Source organism: Amblyomma mixtum, chromosome 7, assembly GCF_055824585.1.
Source record: "Amblyomma mixtum isolate Tamu chromosome 7, ASM5582458v1, whole genome shotgun sequence".
Lineage (NCBI taxonomy): Eukaryota > Metazoa > Arthropoda > Arachnida > Ixodida > Ixodidae > Amblyomma > Amblyomma mixtum.
This window is the reverse complement of record NC_143018.1, coordinates 91051268-91068318: the sequence shown is the minus strand read 5'-3', so window position 1 is coordinate 91068318 and position 17051 is coordinate 91051268. Positions and strand designations below refer to the sequence as shown.

Here is a 17051-nt window from a genome sequence, read left to right as displayed (position 1 = left end):
GTGTAGCTATGGCTGAAACGAAAGAAGCTGCAACGAATTGCGCAAAGAAAACTTTTCGCCGCTGCTTCGCCGCCATCGTAGACGCTGCGTCACCACTGTTCGATTGATTGTAAAACATTTTATTCGCCAGAAAGAGCTTGGTAACAGGTCGCGTTAAGAGGTCGAGAGTACATAGCCCTCGACGACTTTAGCCCGCTCCACCGCTAGAACTTGCGTACTGGGGTCAGAGCTAGCTAGCACGGTCTCCCATCGCTCGAGAGAAGGAGCGGTAACTAGATCACCCGGAGATGGCTCTATTTTGCAATCCCGCAGAATATGATCGTAGTTGGCTGATAATTATGACTGAATCAGGCAAGTACCTCACCTAAATATAGTATAAAACAAAACTGACCACCAAATGCAACCTCTGTGCGAAATTTGAGCCCGAACTAACGCGCGGTTAAGCCGAGAGAATTTTTTTTTCGATTTTCTCTGATTTGCGCAACAGTCGGTAGATCCGGATAAATGTGCGCGAGGAGTGATGAGGTGCGAATCGACCTCGTCTGTAGACGACGCCACGTAACCCCTTGTTCTTTAGTCAGGCTTTTGTCCGGAGGGGGGTAGTTCTCCTCTCTTGTTTAAAATGATTGGTGAGATCATGATATGTGATCATGGAGTCCTTCGTGAAATTCAGGGAGCCAGTCTTCGAATGTGACAACCTTCGCTCCATTCAAATCACGCGCGTCATCCGCCATGTCACGTGGCATAAGAAAGCGCTGCCTCCCGTGGAATTCTTGTCTGAAGAGAAAGCCACCCGTTTTTGCCCAATTTTTGTTTTTGCCTGCCAACTAGAGTACTGCGCGTAACTGTACTAACCGGTCACAATCGCCAGGAACCGGAGAAATTACACGTGTGCGTGAGTGCTGAAACGTTTGCTGCAGAATTTTGTACGAGCCCAGATCGTGGCACCATATATGAACTCGTTAACGCAAGCTTTTATGCTATTAAGCCGTTATTCTGCCTTTAGACGAATTAGCCCGAGAGCAATCATGGCCTCCGAAATTAAAAATTGTTGTAACGGAGATCTCGGAGGCAGATGCATTTGTAGCTCATTTGCGACAGCGTCCGCCAGATGCGCTGAGGTCGCGGAGGTGTTCGTCAAGGCTGGATCTGTGCCTGCTACATGTGTGTGCCGGCTTCGTTGAACCTGGCTTGAGCGAGCGCGTCCTACCTTTCTCCATCGGAGGCTTCTCCTGTTTATGGGAGGAAATACGGCGTCCGCCATGCAGTCCCCAGTGATCGTGGCCGCCACTGCCAAACACACCGCTACTGTGAGTTAGGCTTATGCCGGTGACTCTACATCGATATTATTGTATCGTACTAGCTCATTACGGCTTGACCGTCGTCGCCGCTCAATTCAGTGGAAGTTCGGCCTCAAGCGTCGTTACTGGTTACCTGTCCGCTTCGTTTGCCGCTTTATGGATATCATTTACGAGTGGTGTGATTATAGCCGGTATAGCGCGATCCTCGGCTTTAAACTTTCATTTAAAAACCTGCCGAAGAAACATTTCAGAACAGTTTCGCTGATTGTCGAAGATCGGCCTTTGGCGTATGAAATGCAGCGATTGCCCACCGAACCATGTCACGTCACCCGTTACGTGGTGCGCTTTGAAATACAGGAAGCGCGTGTCGAAAATAGCATCCTGCCAAGATCGATACGAGGCCGCATTTGTGAGCGGTGGGGAGGTGTAGTCACGAATGACGAAGCGGTCTTTCGCCGCTTGTTGTCGAGGCACATTTCTAAATCATGCCGTAGGTCCATGCCGGCCAGCCGTTGTGGGACGACCGCGCTTAGCTTAATTCAGTTTGCACGCGCCGTCGTCACCATATATGTAGTTCGGGTCGGCTTCCGGAAACCACGATGTGGAGTGCTAGACCGATGTCTGGCGCTGCATGTTTAAAAAACAAAGGGTGTAATAATTCAGCTTGAAAACACCCGATAAACAGGAGTAATTAGCGTGCTCTGCTGGAAGAATCTTGGTGCCGAGCTGAAAGCTGTGCGGAAGAAAAAAGCGGTATTTAAAGCAGGTACTGAGTTTCGGTGCTAATACTTGCTGCGGAGCGGAGTCCAATAGCAGGCACAAGCATCTTGACCCTAGAAAAGCAGTTTCGTTACGTTGACCTCGTCTTAGTTTAGGTTTAGGTTTACGGGGTTTAACGTCTTAGTTTAGGCTGTGATTACTCCCTGACCAATAAGTGTAAACTGAAGGTGATATTACTTCATCTTTTAAATCAGGGCTAATATATCACTTAGTTTATGTTTGAGTTAGATGACAGACTGAAATGAACTATTTATTAGCCTCACAGCAAAAAAAATGCTAACCAGCAGTCCCTTGGTAGAAGTTATACCGACTGTTGCGCAAATCAGAGAAAATCGAAAAAAAATTCTCTCGGCTTAACCGCGCGTTTGTTCGGGCTCATATTTCGCACAGAGGTTGCATTTAGTGGTCAGTTTTGTTTTATACTACATTCAGGTGGGGTACTTGCCTGATTCGGGCAGAATTATTTGGAAATCCCCATCGTCTGTGGCGACGGAGAACCAAAATCGAAAGACTTCGCAGCAATGGTACGCGTGGCGCCATCTCGCAGCCACCGGAGAAACGAGCTCTCCACCGGGGAGGGCGGTGGGGAGGAGTTGGACTCGCATAGCCATGCGCATAGCGATAGTATTCTAGTTCACTATACGCATAGCCAAGTCACGGCCATGGCCTTCTCTTGATCGCTGTACGCTCGCATTTTCGGTGATGTCTCGCGCTGCTTCGCAGCAGAGAGCACCAAGCAAAGATAATTTGCTCACCAACTTAGCACAGCTGGGTTTCTCCGGTGGGTGCGAGATGGCGCCACGGGTACCATTGCTGCGATGTCTTTCAGTTTTGGATCGTCGTCGCCACATACGATGGGGATTTCCAAATAATTCTGACTGAATCAGGCAAGTACCCCACCTAAATGTAGTATAAAACAAAACTGACCACCAAATGCAACCTCTGTGCGAAATTTGAGCCCGAACAAACGCGCGGTTAAGCCGAGAGAATTTTTTTCCGATTTTCTCTGATTTACGCAACACGCGATATGATAGTCAATCAGTCAGGCAAATAACTGGGGTTGTACAGAAAAAAAACAGTAAAGTTTACATGTATCCTTACAGAAATGTTTGTACAGCTAGTGTAGGGCTGCTAGAGCAGTGCAGACCTCTGCTAAATGCAATAAAATGATTTAACACTTATCAGATTGAATGTCTCTGGTACGTACATAGCATGGGCATTCCAGCACCTACTATGGGTCTATGCCGTGCATTGTACTTCAGGTGTTTGAGCTCTGAGTGTTAAAATTTTACTGTCCATGAAACATGCACACTTAGCTGTAATGTAAACATTCTCATTTCAATCCTGGCACACATAATAGAATGGGTGTTCATGGTTGATTGGACAGAAGTAAACAGAATACAATAGACCTTATGCAAAATTGCTGCCATCTATCGGAGAAAAGAAGAACCAGCGGAAATCCGCCATGTTGGAGGATGACTGAAGCTCATTTCGCCTCTGCTCTCTGGATTTAGGCGTGCCCTGCGTTAGCTTCCTTACTGCTGTGCTGGCTCGAAAATCTTATTTCCTGTCACTTGAGCCTGTAAACATGACTTAATGGTCAGTCGACCTGTTTCTGCTGCCCAAGTTTCCAAGCGACTTCGCAGACACTTACTACGCGTCCAAAACACTTTCCGAACGCCACCGGGTACGGAGATACAAGTTTTTCACGGAGTCCTACGCCAGTTTTCCGGCGCTGAACACCAAGAAATGTACGAAGCAAGTGTAATTTTCGTTTACGGCTAAAAATGTGCGCATTTCAGTCTAGTTTGAGTCAGTTTTTATTTGATTGGATACTTTTTGCGAACGGGCATGCCGCTTGAATTGCTGCTGTTGTGGTAGCGTTTTCTGTGTGTTGCATCGACACCGAAAGCGAACGATAGTAAACTTCACGCTCATGTTGGCAGTGTCGGAAAAAGTGGCCTGTCAACATGCGACGCTCTTCATTTTCCTTGAAAAGTTCATACAGCATTTGTTTGTTTGCCCTAGTGCTCTAGCGCCCAGAGCCCCTAGTTTGCCCTAGTGCCCTAGGCAAAGAAAGAAAACATGTTATTTTTATTACCGGGCACATAGACCCCTAGGTCCTCGCACGACCCCACTACACAACTGTTTACCATTCTTGGACTATCGCCGTTAAAAACACGTAGCCCGTGAATGCAGCAGTGTCTATGGCTTTACCATGACAAGCAAGCCGTTGTGCACTGAGATTTTTGGAGGATTCTACATGCGTTATCCATTCCCGCTATTAGTTGGAACTATATGGTACCGCTTGAGCGGCTTCCCTTACGGTCCTTTCTTTTTTTTTTACACAACACAAGGTTTCGTGGAAACCGGTCGGTTAAGTGAAATCGCTACATGCAATCAAGCCGTCGCTCCACAAAATAGGCACCTTTCCCTGGTCTAACAGAAACGATTAACTGACTAGCAGTGCACAAACGTTCCGTGCCACGGGCACTAGACCCTTGCTGGTGTTTCCGTCGAAACAAATATTCGCACTAAAAACTAACGCGTGTAACCGCTGCGGCGGATAACGCTAGGAGCCATGGTTCTCACAAAGCGCGACCCGTACCACTGAACAGCTGATCACGATTACTCTCTTGCGAGGCCGATAATCGCAGCACTTCACGGGCAATTGCAGGAGAAAAACTACTTTTGTGTGATATTTTCTTCGTGCCTACGAAGCTTATTCCTAATTTCATTTGCTACATGGCGATAACGAAATGTGTTTCGCGACGTCTCGACATGTAGCGACGGTACTGCAACATTTGTGTCGCCGATGTCGGGGATCGCAGTCCAAAAATAGAAATGCTCTCAAATCAAGCCCTCTTGCCTTTTTTTCCCCGGGCGTCTTTGTGACCCTTCTGCGTACAGCAAGGCACTAAGCAGTATGTGCGCATACTGAGGACGGTGAAACTCGAGCGCGCGCGACGAGCGTGTACCAGTACGTGCTGTGAATCCGGCGGCTATCCTCCAACATGGCGGATCGCGCGCGGCGACCGCTAGATGGCAGTGCATTTCGCATAAGGTCTATAACAGTAGTGGTGTAAATGCTAATGCTCAAACATCGATACTTCTGTGCTGTTTCAGGTTATCTTTCTTCATGGCCTGGGAGATACAGGGTAAGAGGCGTTACAGGCATCTCTTAGTACTGATGGTTAAGTTTAGGCATTCATAATTTATTTCCAAAGGTCCATTGCTTTCATTGCTGTTTATTTTCACCTAATCGCCAAAGTGGTTTTCTTGCATAAAGAAATATGCTTGAACCTTATTTTTACTCCTTTTTTCATTTATGTGCTTGTATAGTGACACCTTTAGGGAGTTTTAGAGAGTGCACTAATGCATGTTTGTCTTTCAAACTATGCAGGTTGGGCTGGTCATCCGTATTCGAAGCAATACGTCAGCCACATGTCAAGTACATATGCCCCACAGCGTGAGTATTGCCAAAGTTCTCTTTCCGCTCTTGCCGTAGCATTATCTGCAAGTATTGACGGACTTTGTTAGTTTTCTAGTTGCATGTAAGACACCAGCATATAGACTGTCGGAGTGTAGTGCATAGAACTGCGATTACCGCTGGTTTTCATTTGTTGCGAAGCATTCAGGTAATAGTGTGTGGCCCACCGTTTTGCAGGCCAGTCATTCCTGTCACGCTGAATGGAGGCATGAGAATGACTGCATGGTTCGACCTCTGCTCCCTGGACCCAAACGGCAGGGAGGATGAGAGTGGCATCAAATCTGCTGCCGAAGGAAGTAGGTTGTCATGACTGCTTGTAAGCATAGGGATGCTTGGGAGCAGTCTGAGCTAGTGGATGCTGAAGGCAGGAAAATACCTTCGGGTTGTAGTGCTTGCTGAATGCATTACAAAGGAAATAGTAGTGCAGAATGCTTGAAAGGCATGTCTTGGTTTTGTGCGACGAAACAGTATTCAGCACGGTGTAGTATGATAAGTACACCTTGTTAGAACTTTACCAGTGATCACCCTTTCATTCAGCTGTGCTTTTTGGTGTCTTCCAAGAAGTCTTGGTATTGAAACAGGGAACACAATTTGTTTGTTCCCTGTCCGGCTATGTTACCACACCTCGTAACTAAGTTGTTCTTTGAAGCTGTGCATAGCTCTAGTCTGACGCACACTTTCATTTTGATAGTGGCGTGAGGGATGAAGAGATGGAATCCTTACATCAGCAGCGATTGTGCAGTGTGATTATAGCCCAGGTTGACAACAGGATTCAGTGAGTCATTGATAGATGACACAGCAAGCTTCTTCCAGGTTGCTGTTACAGGTACCTCTTGAGTGCAGGGCACATCAGACTTGTCTAAAGTACACAAGGAGTATGCTGCAATACTATGAAAGTGATGCCCAACAGCTGCAGGATTTGAGTCCATTTCCGTGGCCCATGTATGCCTGTTTGGCTGGTTTTGCAGAGGAGGGTTCACTGTGAATCTGAGTCACTCAATTTTTTTTTGCTTGTTGAGTGGCTCTGGAGTGGTGTAGACAAATCCGAAACACCCTGTACTGAGGCACTTTACACTTTCTACCCTCAGAAGAGTCTCGAAATAGTAGTTGTTGTCTGTGAGGGTGGTAGCCAACCATATAACTGCAGGCTCAACATCAGTGAATGTCAAAACAATTAGGCGACACATGCCACTGAAATTACGGGATGCCACTGAATTTAAGGAGAGGGAAATTGGATTTCTGTTACAGCTACATGCATGGCACTCTTTTGGGAGTGTGATCATACACCTTGCTCTGGTGATAGCACCATGGTGATGACTAGGGCCCGGAAATTTAGGCATTTGCCTAAGCATGCCTATAAATGCCTAAACAGGGGATTTTTGCACTTGCCTGCCTTTTTGTCATTTTTTAGGAAATACTACCTATTTAACCGCACTTTTTGCCTATAAATGCCTAAATCCGGCACTTTGGTCTTCGGTGAAGTTTTTCAATTTTGAGACATTGTGTCTATGTATGGTGAAAAGCGCGCCGATGCACGCACAAAAGGCGCGGGTCTCACCGAACGTTTTTCTCGAATTGTAACTGGAACGCAGTGTAACGAACAAACTTCTCAACATTGACGGAAAGGATGAGAAAGTTGGAAAAGGCTGGGCTCTCAATAGATAAATCGTTGAAGGTAGTGGAAGAAGTACCAGCAGCACTTCGGCGACTGGAAGGAAAGGGCGCTACTGCTTCTACGGAGATGCAACAATTGGTAGAAAAAAATAGATGGCTAGAAACAATCTACCAAATCAGAGGCTTTCTACACGGAGACGATACGGCCACATCACCTGAAGGCCTTAGCCTTCACCAACTCTCATGTTTTAGGTTCGCGCCACTAAGTTCATGCGATGTTCATGCGAAGAAAGTACAAAGCTATGCTTAGCGAAAACCGAAGGCGCTTCAAGTTCGAAAACCTGAGAATGCGCTTTATTGCTTCAGTTGAGGAATGCGTACGCTCCGTGCTTGACTGGCAAATCTTGCGCTTATGAATAAAAAGTATTATTCAAAGCTCCTATTTTTGCTTTATAGCGCCTATTTCAATGTTTTTTAGAGCCTAGATGCCTGCCTATTTCGGGGTTCCTTAGCGCCTAAATTTCCGGGCCCTAGTGATGACAGACATCTCGTGACATTCAGGCTCTTGCTTACCGCTTTATCAGACACTGCAAGGAAGCGCATGAAATTTGGTTTTGTTCTCTGTCTCTGCCCCTGTGGCATTACCAGTCCACAGGCTGATAGCCGATGAGGAGAAGGCGGGCATTTCCTCGGACCGCATTGTACTGGGCGGCTTCAGCATGGGCGGGGCCCTGGCACTCTACTCGGGCCTGCGCTACCCCAAGCCCCTGGCCGGCATCCTGGGCCTGAGCTGCTGGCTGCCCCTGTTCAAGCAGTTCCCGGCGGTCAGTCTCTGTTCCCGCACCTCTTGTTTCGCTTGTCACAGATTCTCACAGCTTAGGATGGCGCTTATAGTATCCACTCCATTGGGGCCGCCGCGGTGGCTCAGTGGTTATGGCGCTCAGCTGCTGACCCGAAACACACGGGTTCGATCCCGGCCGCGGCGGCGGAATTTCTTTGGAGGATAAATTCTAGAGGCCCGTGTGCTGTGCGATGTCAGTGCACGTTAAAGAACCCCAGGTGGTCGAAATTTCCGGAGCCCTTCACTACGGCCTCCCTCATAGCCTGAGTCACATTGGGACGTTAAACCCCATAAACCAAACCAAACCAAACCCAAACCACTGCATTGGAACATTTCACTTGCTAATAGGCTCCATCGTGTACACGTCAAGTGAAATTCACGCAGTATTTAAAAAATTTTGCCATTTAAAATGAGCTCACAGGAATATAGGAATGCCGTCATACAGTGTTTTGTGGGAAAAAAAGCAGAATGCTCCCGATTCTACATTTGCACAAAGAGGCGTGACTTCGGAATAGCGGCGGAAGCATTACTGAAAGAGGGAGCTCAGGTCAGAGCAGTTCTTACAAAGGTGCATGGTGCTATACGCATTCCCCAGTGTTGCTAGGACTGAACTCTTGGCGAATACTTCGTGAAAATATGAAACCTACCAGCTAAGCAGGCTGTAACGCGCGCATTCTTCCATTGCTAGTGGCCTCGTTTAATCATCTGAGCGTGTAACATTTGGCACAGTGCATTTCTGGGTTGTAAGTAAATATGCAAAATGTTTCTTTTTTTTTTTTTTTCATTCGGGACCAAGAGACCCGTTAGTTTACCCAGTCAAGGTGAAATCCATCTTATAAATACGCAGCCACATGTCGCATTTTATTATGTTAAGACGCCCATGCATTATGCGATGTCGGTGTACATTGATAAGCTCCAGGTGATTGAAATTACTCACTGTTAGCAAAAGCGCACTCGTCTCACTGCCACAAATCTCGGGAAATTCGCCACAAAGCAGAGCCAAATCTTCGGCTACTTCAATTTAGAGGGAAACAGGGACTCAAAAGGCGCAACATCGCCTCTCGTCTATGCAGAAAGGCGCGCCACTGTCAGCTGAGGTCGTGCCGCGTGGGGCCAGATCACCGCCGCATCAGTCGTCGATGGGGTCAGAGGTTAACTTAACCGACCTAGACCGTCCTGGCCACAGCCGAACGAGGCGACGGCAGTTCATACCGCGCAAAGCGGCGCCACCCAAAAAGGGCGCGACGGCTGAGGACTTGGAGCCGCCCAGTCCGGCGGACCGCGTGCACGGAGAGGAAGAGAGTACGGAAGTCGCCCCTTCCGCTTCCTCCTCCGCTTCCGAACCCGAACCACCCTCCCCATCGGGGTCTGGGAAAGATGGCCAGGAAACTACGGTGAGGAGCCGACCCTCCTCCCAAAATTGGCGCCCGAACAAACAATGAGCCTTAAAACACCAAATTTACCGGAGTGTCGCGTAACCACAATTGTAATAAGAGAGTGATTACTCATTGAAATCCACCCGAGCGCAGCCATACGGCTACAAAGGAGAGCTATACAGCTTTCTCAGAAACTTCGCAGTTAAAGAAAAATTCGTCCTGGTCCGGGTTTCGAACCCGGGACCACTCCACCTTTGGGGATTCCCCTAAATAGTTGACCAACACAGTTCCCACTTCGAGTTATTGATCAATTCGCTGTCGCCCTACCATAAGCTTGCCGTTCCAGTTAGCTCAGGTCCCGGGTTCAAACCCCGGACCAGGACGAATTTTTCTTTAACTTCGAAGTTTCTGAGAAAGCTGTATAGCTTTCCTTTGTATGGATGCACTCGGGTGGATGTCAATGAGTAATTGCTCCCTTATTACAAAATTTACTCCAACTTGAGGGATTCCCCTAAACATTTGACCAACCGCAATTGTAATGCGATTGTCGTTTTTGCGGATGCGAACAGGAAAAAGAAAATAAGGGTGCACGAATGTAACGCAAGGAACGGGGCCGCAGTATAGTACTGAGAATTGGATGGAAATTTATGGACAACAGTACCGTATTTACTCGAATCTAGGCCGGCCACGATTCTAAGCCGAGACCCGAAAGTTGAAGGCCACAGAAAAAAAAAAAACTTACCTCGATTGTAGGCCGGCCGAAAAAACAACTGCGAACAAGAGGTACAGCACGCAAACGACATTTATTGCCAGGAACCCGCTCAGGCTGATCCCGGGCTGGCGTTTGGGCGAGGAGACATATGCAACGCCAGCCCGGGATCAGCCGCCGAAGTCCCGTCCGGCTTGAAGATTTGACGACTGCTCTGCAGCGAGTATAACTTTCCGCTTGAAGGCGGCACTATAATGGCACCGCCTGTTTGGTGCCATGGTGTTGGTGATAAAAACCACGCACGAAAACTTCACTGCTGTGAATGTGCTCACGCCACCGCACGAGAACAGAACAAGGCCAAAATGGCAGCCAGTGCTCATGTGTGCTTTGATCAGTATCGGCTACGGATAGCAACGGCTAAAGTGCTGTCTTTCGTTGGCGTTTTGTGGGGGCGCCACCTGCGTGCTACATTTATTCGTATTTTACGAATACGAAACCTCGAAACGAAATCCTCGAATCTAAGCCGACATAAGAGTTCTACATCTCGTTTTTTTGAAAAAACTATCGGCCTAGATTCGAATAAATACGGTACTTCAAAAAGTGGTTCTCCTGGCCTCGTCTCACGAGAAAGGCGATGCCACTTTCAAGTTTCAACAAAGTACAGAATATGCTACCACCGTCGCAACACGCCCACTTTATCCAGAAAGCCGGGTTGAAGATTCTCGGATAATACCGATGCAAAGATAAGCACAGAGTCCCACCATGCTGCCTCCGTGTCGACTGTGCGCTTTGGAGGCCACGGGCTTCGTCGTAAAGATGAACCTTCTCCCAGTCACTCTGCGGCAAGTCATGCCAAACGAACAGCGGTGACTGTTCTCGGCAGCATTTAAATGAAGTGCTGTCTTTTGCGTGGAGCTGCTAAAAATTTGCACAATACCACGCGAGTTCGATGTAGCCATTGGGTGCTTCAAATACCGTTACCGAGAAAAGCAGCGAGAGCACCAGTTTATGCACTCTAGCAAAGCCATGATTTTTCATACGCCCGAAGCGGATCACTGCTGAATGACATCGGCGGTGCAGTGGATGTTGAGAGTGTCTGCCGAACTTAAATAGAATAAAAAGAAGGCCTTTACATCTCGCACATTCTGTCACACTTTCTTCGAAAACAAGCGTTGAATTCAGTTCGGTATGTAAGTAAGCCACCTCCGATGATGAGTTTTTCACTGCATCGCCATTTCTCCAATATGTAATACTCCATACGGTAGCCTTAGTTTAATGTTTAAGGCTCATAGCTTCCGTTGGTCAACCATTTAGGTATTCCAACTTTTTTTTTTTTATTGTTTTCTAAAGTTTGGGGTCGACCTATATGGCACATCAGCCAACATGCAAGTAAACACAGTATAATCCACCTCTGTGTAATGTGCTGTTGTAATTCCAGGGGTGAATTTGGACTCCTATTCTCAGTAAAAAAAAAACTCATTCCATTCAAACAGTTACGGTAATTGCTTCAGTGTTGCCTCTGTGAGTGGCAAGTTATAGGAAGAGGGTAGAGCAGGGAGGAAACTGCACAAGCTTTAGCACGATTGCATCCTCCCCATTTTGAGGCAACATGAAAGTTGTTGTTGTTGATCGCAAAGGTCACATACAATTCTGTGATGTTAGTGTGTGTCTTTAGAAATGTAGCTGCCAGCCACATGACAGGGTGACGGACCTCTGGGTTCAGGAGTCCTTATTGAGTGTTGCAACAGCTCACAGGCATCACGCTGCGTGTTGAGTAATCCCATTTCACTATATTAAGCTATTTGTCGCAGGATATACTTTTGAGTCAATATCCTCTCACCGTGTTTATATGTAGGTACTATCAATAGATTTATTGGAACAAAGCATCATGACGTGCATAGTTTGAACTACTCCGGCATCTCCATGTGCCTGATTTTCTGTCAATACCCTTTCATCGCTATCTCTAGTGACCAGTAAAGAGGTCTCATGGCGTCAGCAGTGCTTTTATTTTTAAAAATGTGACTGCATCGCATTTTGTAGAACAGGGAACACGCTTGGTGCTTTAAGAATGAGTGCCAGTTTTATTATGCATAAATCGTTCAGTTGTTCTAAAGCGAAGATACTCAAGCTGGGTTCCTTGGAACCCTCGAGTTCCTTGGAGTGCTCATTGGGTTCCCCAAGCGCATGAAATTGAACATGCTTCAACCCATACTTTTCCTTCACATACTTTATTTTGGTATAATTACTTGTAGCAAACAGTTTCGCTCTGCTGCCAGTCATCATTATTGCATTACTTTTCTTTCTTTTTTTTTAAGGGGCTGTGCATTTGTAGGCTCTTTTCAGCATTCATGTTAGGCAGGAACAAAAGCCATGACACACAGACTTCCTAAGCACCTTTCAAAAGCCACCAGGGTGGCTTGTGAAAGGAATGTCATGACAGCAGCAACTTCGTAATGACATGTGCTGCTGGCCTAGTTATCATGTAGAGCATCATCCGCACATAGGTTCATCTTGTTGCATGTCACAAAGCCATTGCAGTGTCTGTTTGGCCCGAGCAGTCTCCGTGGTGTCACATTATCTCGTGCTGGCGAGTGTTTTGTAGCTTGGCTGTGTTCGTTAACTAACCTTCATTGCCTCAACGGGTGTTCACAGGACAAAGTTTATGCCTGTAGGGGGCTATTGTTTTGGTGTATAGATCTTTATTTCTGAACAGTAATGATCTAAAGGACTTGCGCTCATTAGTGGTGAACCTTATTAAGTACAACCCAAGAGTAAATTTAAATTGCTTTGGGGATCGTGTAATTTGCAAAATGGTGTGCCACCTTGTTAAATCGATAGCAGCCATTGTAGAATTGAATTTGTAATTGTGATACCTTACCATTGTAGTGTCTCCCCACTGAATCGTGTTTCTACAGAAACATGTGCTTATCAATGTGTAATCAATTTATTTTCCATGCACTATGGGAACATAGTGAACGATATGCATTGGTTTGCACAGTGCATGTGAATGCACTGCCGATGCTCAGTATTTTACAGTTTGTGCTGTCTTACACATATTTTGTTCACATTTGTCTTTGCTTCTGGCATCGTAATAATCTATCTTTTTGTGAAAAATCTATTGTTACTCCTCGGACATACTTATCTTTTGGACCATCACCGAAGGGCATTCAGGGGCATTTTGAATAAGCAAATAGATAAACACCTTTCCTTCTTTATCAGAGCTGTCTGCATGAATAGAAATTCAAAAAGCAGACCAGGCCGACTAGGATGCATACAGTCGCTCTACACTCTGTCCACTTCAGCTGGCCTTGTTTATGCTGTGCTGCAGCGGATCGGATGTCGCTGCAGCTGTTACTGCAACCAAGAAAGCCGGTGTTCCCGAATGACCCTGCAAAGTTGTGGGAGAAAATTTCCGCTTTTTGCCTCAGAAAATGCCAGGCGGAGCCGACTGTGAAATAGCTGCACTTATTATCCGCAAGAGCATGGTGCGCTCACGCGTGTCCTTTTGCTCTTTATTTATTCTTTCTTAATCGGACAGCAGTGGCTGCTCGGTCTACTCGCGCAGGTTGAGTGCACAGCTGTGCGTGTGCCTAGTCTCTCGACAGGCAGTTTCCGCTGCTCTGCGAGCATTGCTCGGGCAGATGTGAGCCAGCTGTGTCAGGAAAGGAGAGCGAGATCAGCTTGGTGACCCATTTGTCACTTGCAAGGGCTGCCATGGGAAATGAAGAAGAAAAGAATGAAAAGGGGAACATGATGGGTTCAGTATAGAGACTGATTGGAAAGCTTAGTTTTGTGTCCTGCTATCTACTGCTATCTACTGCCAGAACTTTCTGTGCCAAATACTACATACTTCGGTTACTGGTTATACCATATGTTGGGAAAAACATCTCTTTGTGGGCAAAAGAGATAAGCGTAAAACACACATAAGGGGTCTATTGTATGTCCTGGTCTACAGGTAGGTTACAGTAACCCCAAGGTTCAAGTAAAGGGCACAGGCTCTTTGTGAAGCCCGTGCAAGAGGTTTTTAAGGCGAAAGCCTTTAATGCCTCATCGTTGTCGACAGAAGGTTGTCAGCAGAAATGTCACGCTTTTTCTAGTCGGACCAGAAAAAAAAATCTTTGTGCACGATGGGATTCGAACCACCATCCTTCCGTTCGGCAGCCGAGCGTGCTAATGGCTACGCTACTTCCTGCCAACACATATGTATTTCTGCTTGTCGAGGACGCTGGAGAGTGTTTGCAGAAAGGTGTCAGATCAGACGGGTGCCTCCCAAACACCCTCCAGTGTCTCCAGCATTTAAGATTGGTTGGCTGGTTTATGGGGTTTAGCGTCCCAAAGCGACTAAGGCTATGAGAGACGCCGTAGTGGAGGGCATTAAAGATTCACAAACAATTGTGCACTTAGTTAACATCTTAACCAGACATCAGTGAATCAAGCAGCAACACCACTCTTAACGCTTTCGCCTGACCGCACATTGGTTCAACAAAGTGCACCCCCTAATTTTTAGACCGAGTCCTCGGTGCACAAGGGACATGGAATGAGAGAGTGTTGGTGCCTACTTTGCAGGCGGCGGTGGGCAACCAGGAGACGCCCATCCTGCTGTGCCACGGGGACAGCGATGACCTGGTGCCCCTCCACTGGGGTCAGCTCACCTCGGAGCTGCTGAAGAAGTTCGCCAGGGACGTCACCTTCCGGCAGTACAAGGGCATGGGGCACTCCTCGTGCGAGGAGGTCAGTCAGCATGCGCCTGGCATGCGCCTTGCATGCAAGTATGAATGCAAGGGAACACGCTGAGCTTACTGTTGTCCTAAGTACCGTAAAAACCGGAATGTAGGTCGAACTTTCTCTCAAAAAACCATGGCAAAAAGTTGACCCCCGTCTTATATACCATTCATTAGCGGAAAAACTACGGAAGTCTTGCAACAATGGGCGACTGAAGTCAACAGCCTCCATCACCATCAGCAGCAGCGCGGTATGGCGACGTTGTGGCACCGCCAATTTGCATTTCCATTTTCACAAAGTTATTTTGGTTTGTGGCTGGGTGTTGTCGGCATGTAAATATTCTCCCCGCAGAGATGGTGCGCAAGTCTTTAAGAAAATGCAGCATAAGCAATGCATTAGACGGCACAGAGGATGATGCTCTAGGGGACGTGGGCAGCGACAAGCAATTGCCATCCAATTCGAGTTCAGACGACTCTGATGACTCAGAGCAACGCTTGCGCACTTCGTGCCCTTCTCTGTACTACTGTACACCCAGCCAATTCTTTAACACTATCGCGCAACCATTGCCTCGCGTGTTTGTCAGCACCTTATCACAGAGCGGCAAAAGAAGAGAGAGTAAGCACATGTGTACACATGTGCGTATTTTCGCCGCTCAGCGCCATTAATAAGGCACTGACAAGCACGCGGGTTGATGGTCGCGCAATTGTGTTCAAGAATTGGCCGGGTGTACATACGAGCAGCATCTAAATGAAAATAAATACTGTCACCATTGTGCAGCCTATTGAGTCACATTTGTTTCAAGGTAAGGATGTGTCTCGGTACTTTTGCCATTGAAAAAGGTTTTTTTAATTTTTAGAATTGGTTTGTTGGAGGGTCAACCTATCAGTCCGACCTATATTCCGGTTTTTACGGTACATTTGTTTCACAGCTGCGCTGCTTGAAGACACTAGAAGACTTTGTGCACACCAGTGGTTTGATGAACGACACAGACAAGACGAAGTACTTAGTCTCATGTGTCGTTTGTCACAACTTTGCTGTGCCAGTAGTCTTGTAGCGCCGTCCAGCAGCACAGTTGTCTACTATGAACAGACACCAACTAGGCAACATCTTTGCACTGTCTCGCTTGTTCTTCCGGTAGCAGGAACTTTGCTCATTGTGCATTTTATGCCCATGTGCCACCAGTACCTTCACAAATCCATGCACCGTACTGACCAGCCTTGTTCAGGTGATTTGTGACTGGAGTAGTAGGAACCGTTGTCATCAATGAACGTTGCCAAGTTCAGTGAAAGTGTAGAAGTAATGTGTTCATCTGCGTGTTCACTTCGTTGTTGGCAGATTAGTTAACACTGGAGAGAAGCGGTCACCTTTCATCATCCCCTTGCGCCGATTCATTTACGTTCTGTGCGATTCAGGTGCAGCATGTGCTACCCTCAGTGCCGATCCTCTTAGCCTCGCCATTGCCTGTCTGCCACTCAGATTTTCACTGACGAAACAGTTCATGCCTGCCAACTAATTAGACGTTACAAAGAAGCCAAAGGAATAGAAAGATTGCATGCTTGCAGGCATCTTGGCAAGATATTAGAGCCAGGTGTCAGGCGTGGGCAGTATCGACGGTACATGTATCTTCGATTCTATTTTTTGCATCGGTATTAGGTATTGCTTGCTGAAAATGACAGTGTCTGAAATACATTTTTTAATGTATCGTGTATTTTAGCACCCGGTTTGCCACCGGTTTGGTTGCAGCAGTGCTCCGCGTATGCGCAGCCACGCGGAGCCGTGTTCCCTCTAAGTGTGATTGACCCTGTACTTACACAGTGACGACCATCTTTGTTCTAATGATTTTGTGCAGGAGACAAAAGACGTTGCCGCCTATCTACAGTCCAGGCTCCCACCAAAGCCATAGTAGGTCAAGTCAAGCCAACAAAAAAAAAAAAGACAGCACAGAGCAGAGAAGACCCGTACGTGCACAGCGAAGCCCCGCAGAGAGAGACTTGCTTCCTCCTGGCGTCAGGACATCTGCCTCTGTTTTTGTTTCTGTCCGAGCACGATATTTTTGTTTTCATTCATTTTGTTCATTCCAAGCTCTCTCTCTTCTCTTGTATGAATGCTTTGAGGAAGAAAAAAAAAAGTGTAGATGCGCTGTCAAATGCACACTGCACCTAGTGTTTTTGCCAGCTAGGCTTGGTGAGAGGAAAAATAAACGAGTTGGGACGACGCT

General features: G+C 47.0%; 1 protein-coding gene across 1 annotated transcript; it reads left to right on the top strand.

Moving 5' to 3' along the window:
• Window positions 1–1097: 1097 nt before the first annotated feature.
• On the top strand, window positions 1098–17051 carry Apt1 (Acyl-protein thioesterase 1). The gene is made up of 7 exons (XM_089553152.1): window positions 1098–1310; window positions 5208–5239; window positions 5485–5550; window positions 5749–5867; window positions 7834–8009; window positions 14678–14842; window positions 16683–17051. The coding sequence occupies exons 1-7, from the start codon at window positions 1239–1241 to the stop codon at window positions 16734–16736; spliced, it is 684 nt and encodes a 227-aa protein (XP_089409278.1). The 5' UTR covers window positions 1098–1238; the 3' UTR covers window positions 16737–17051.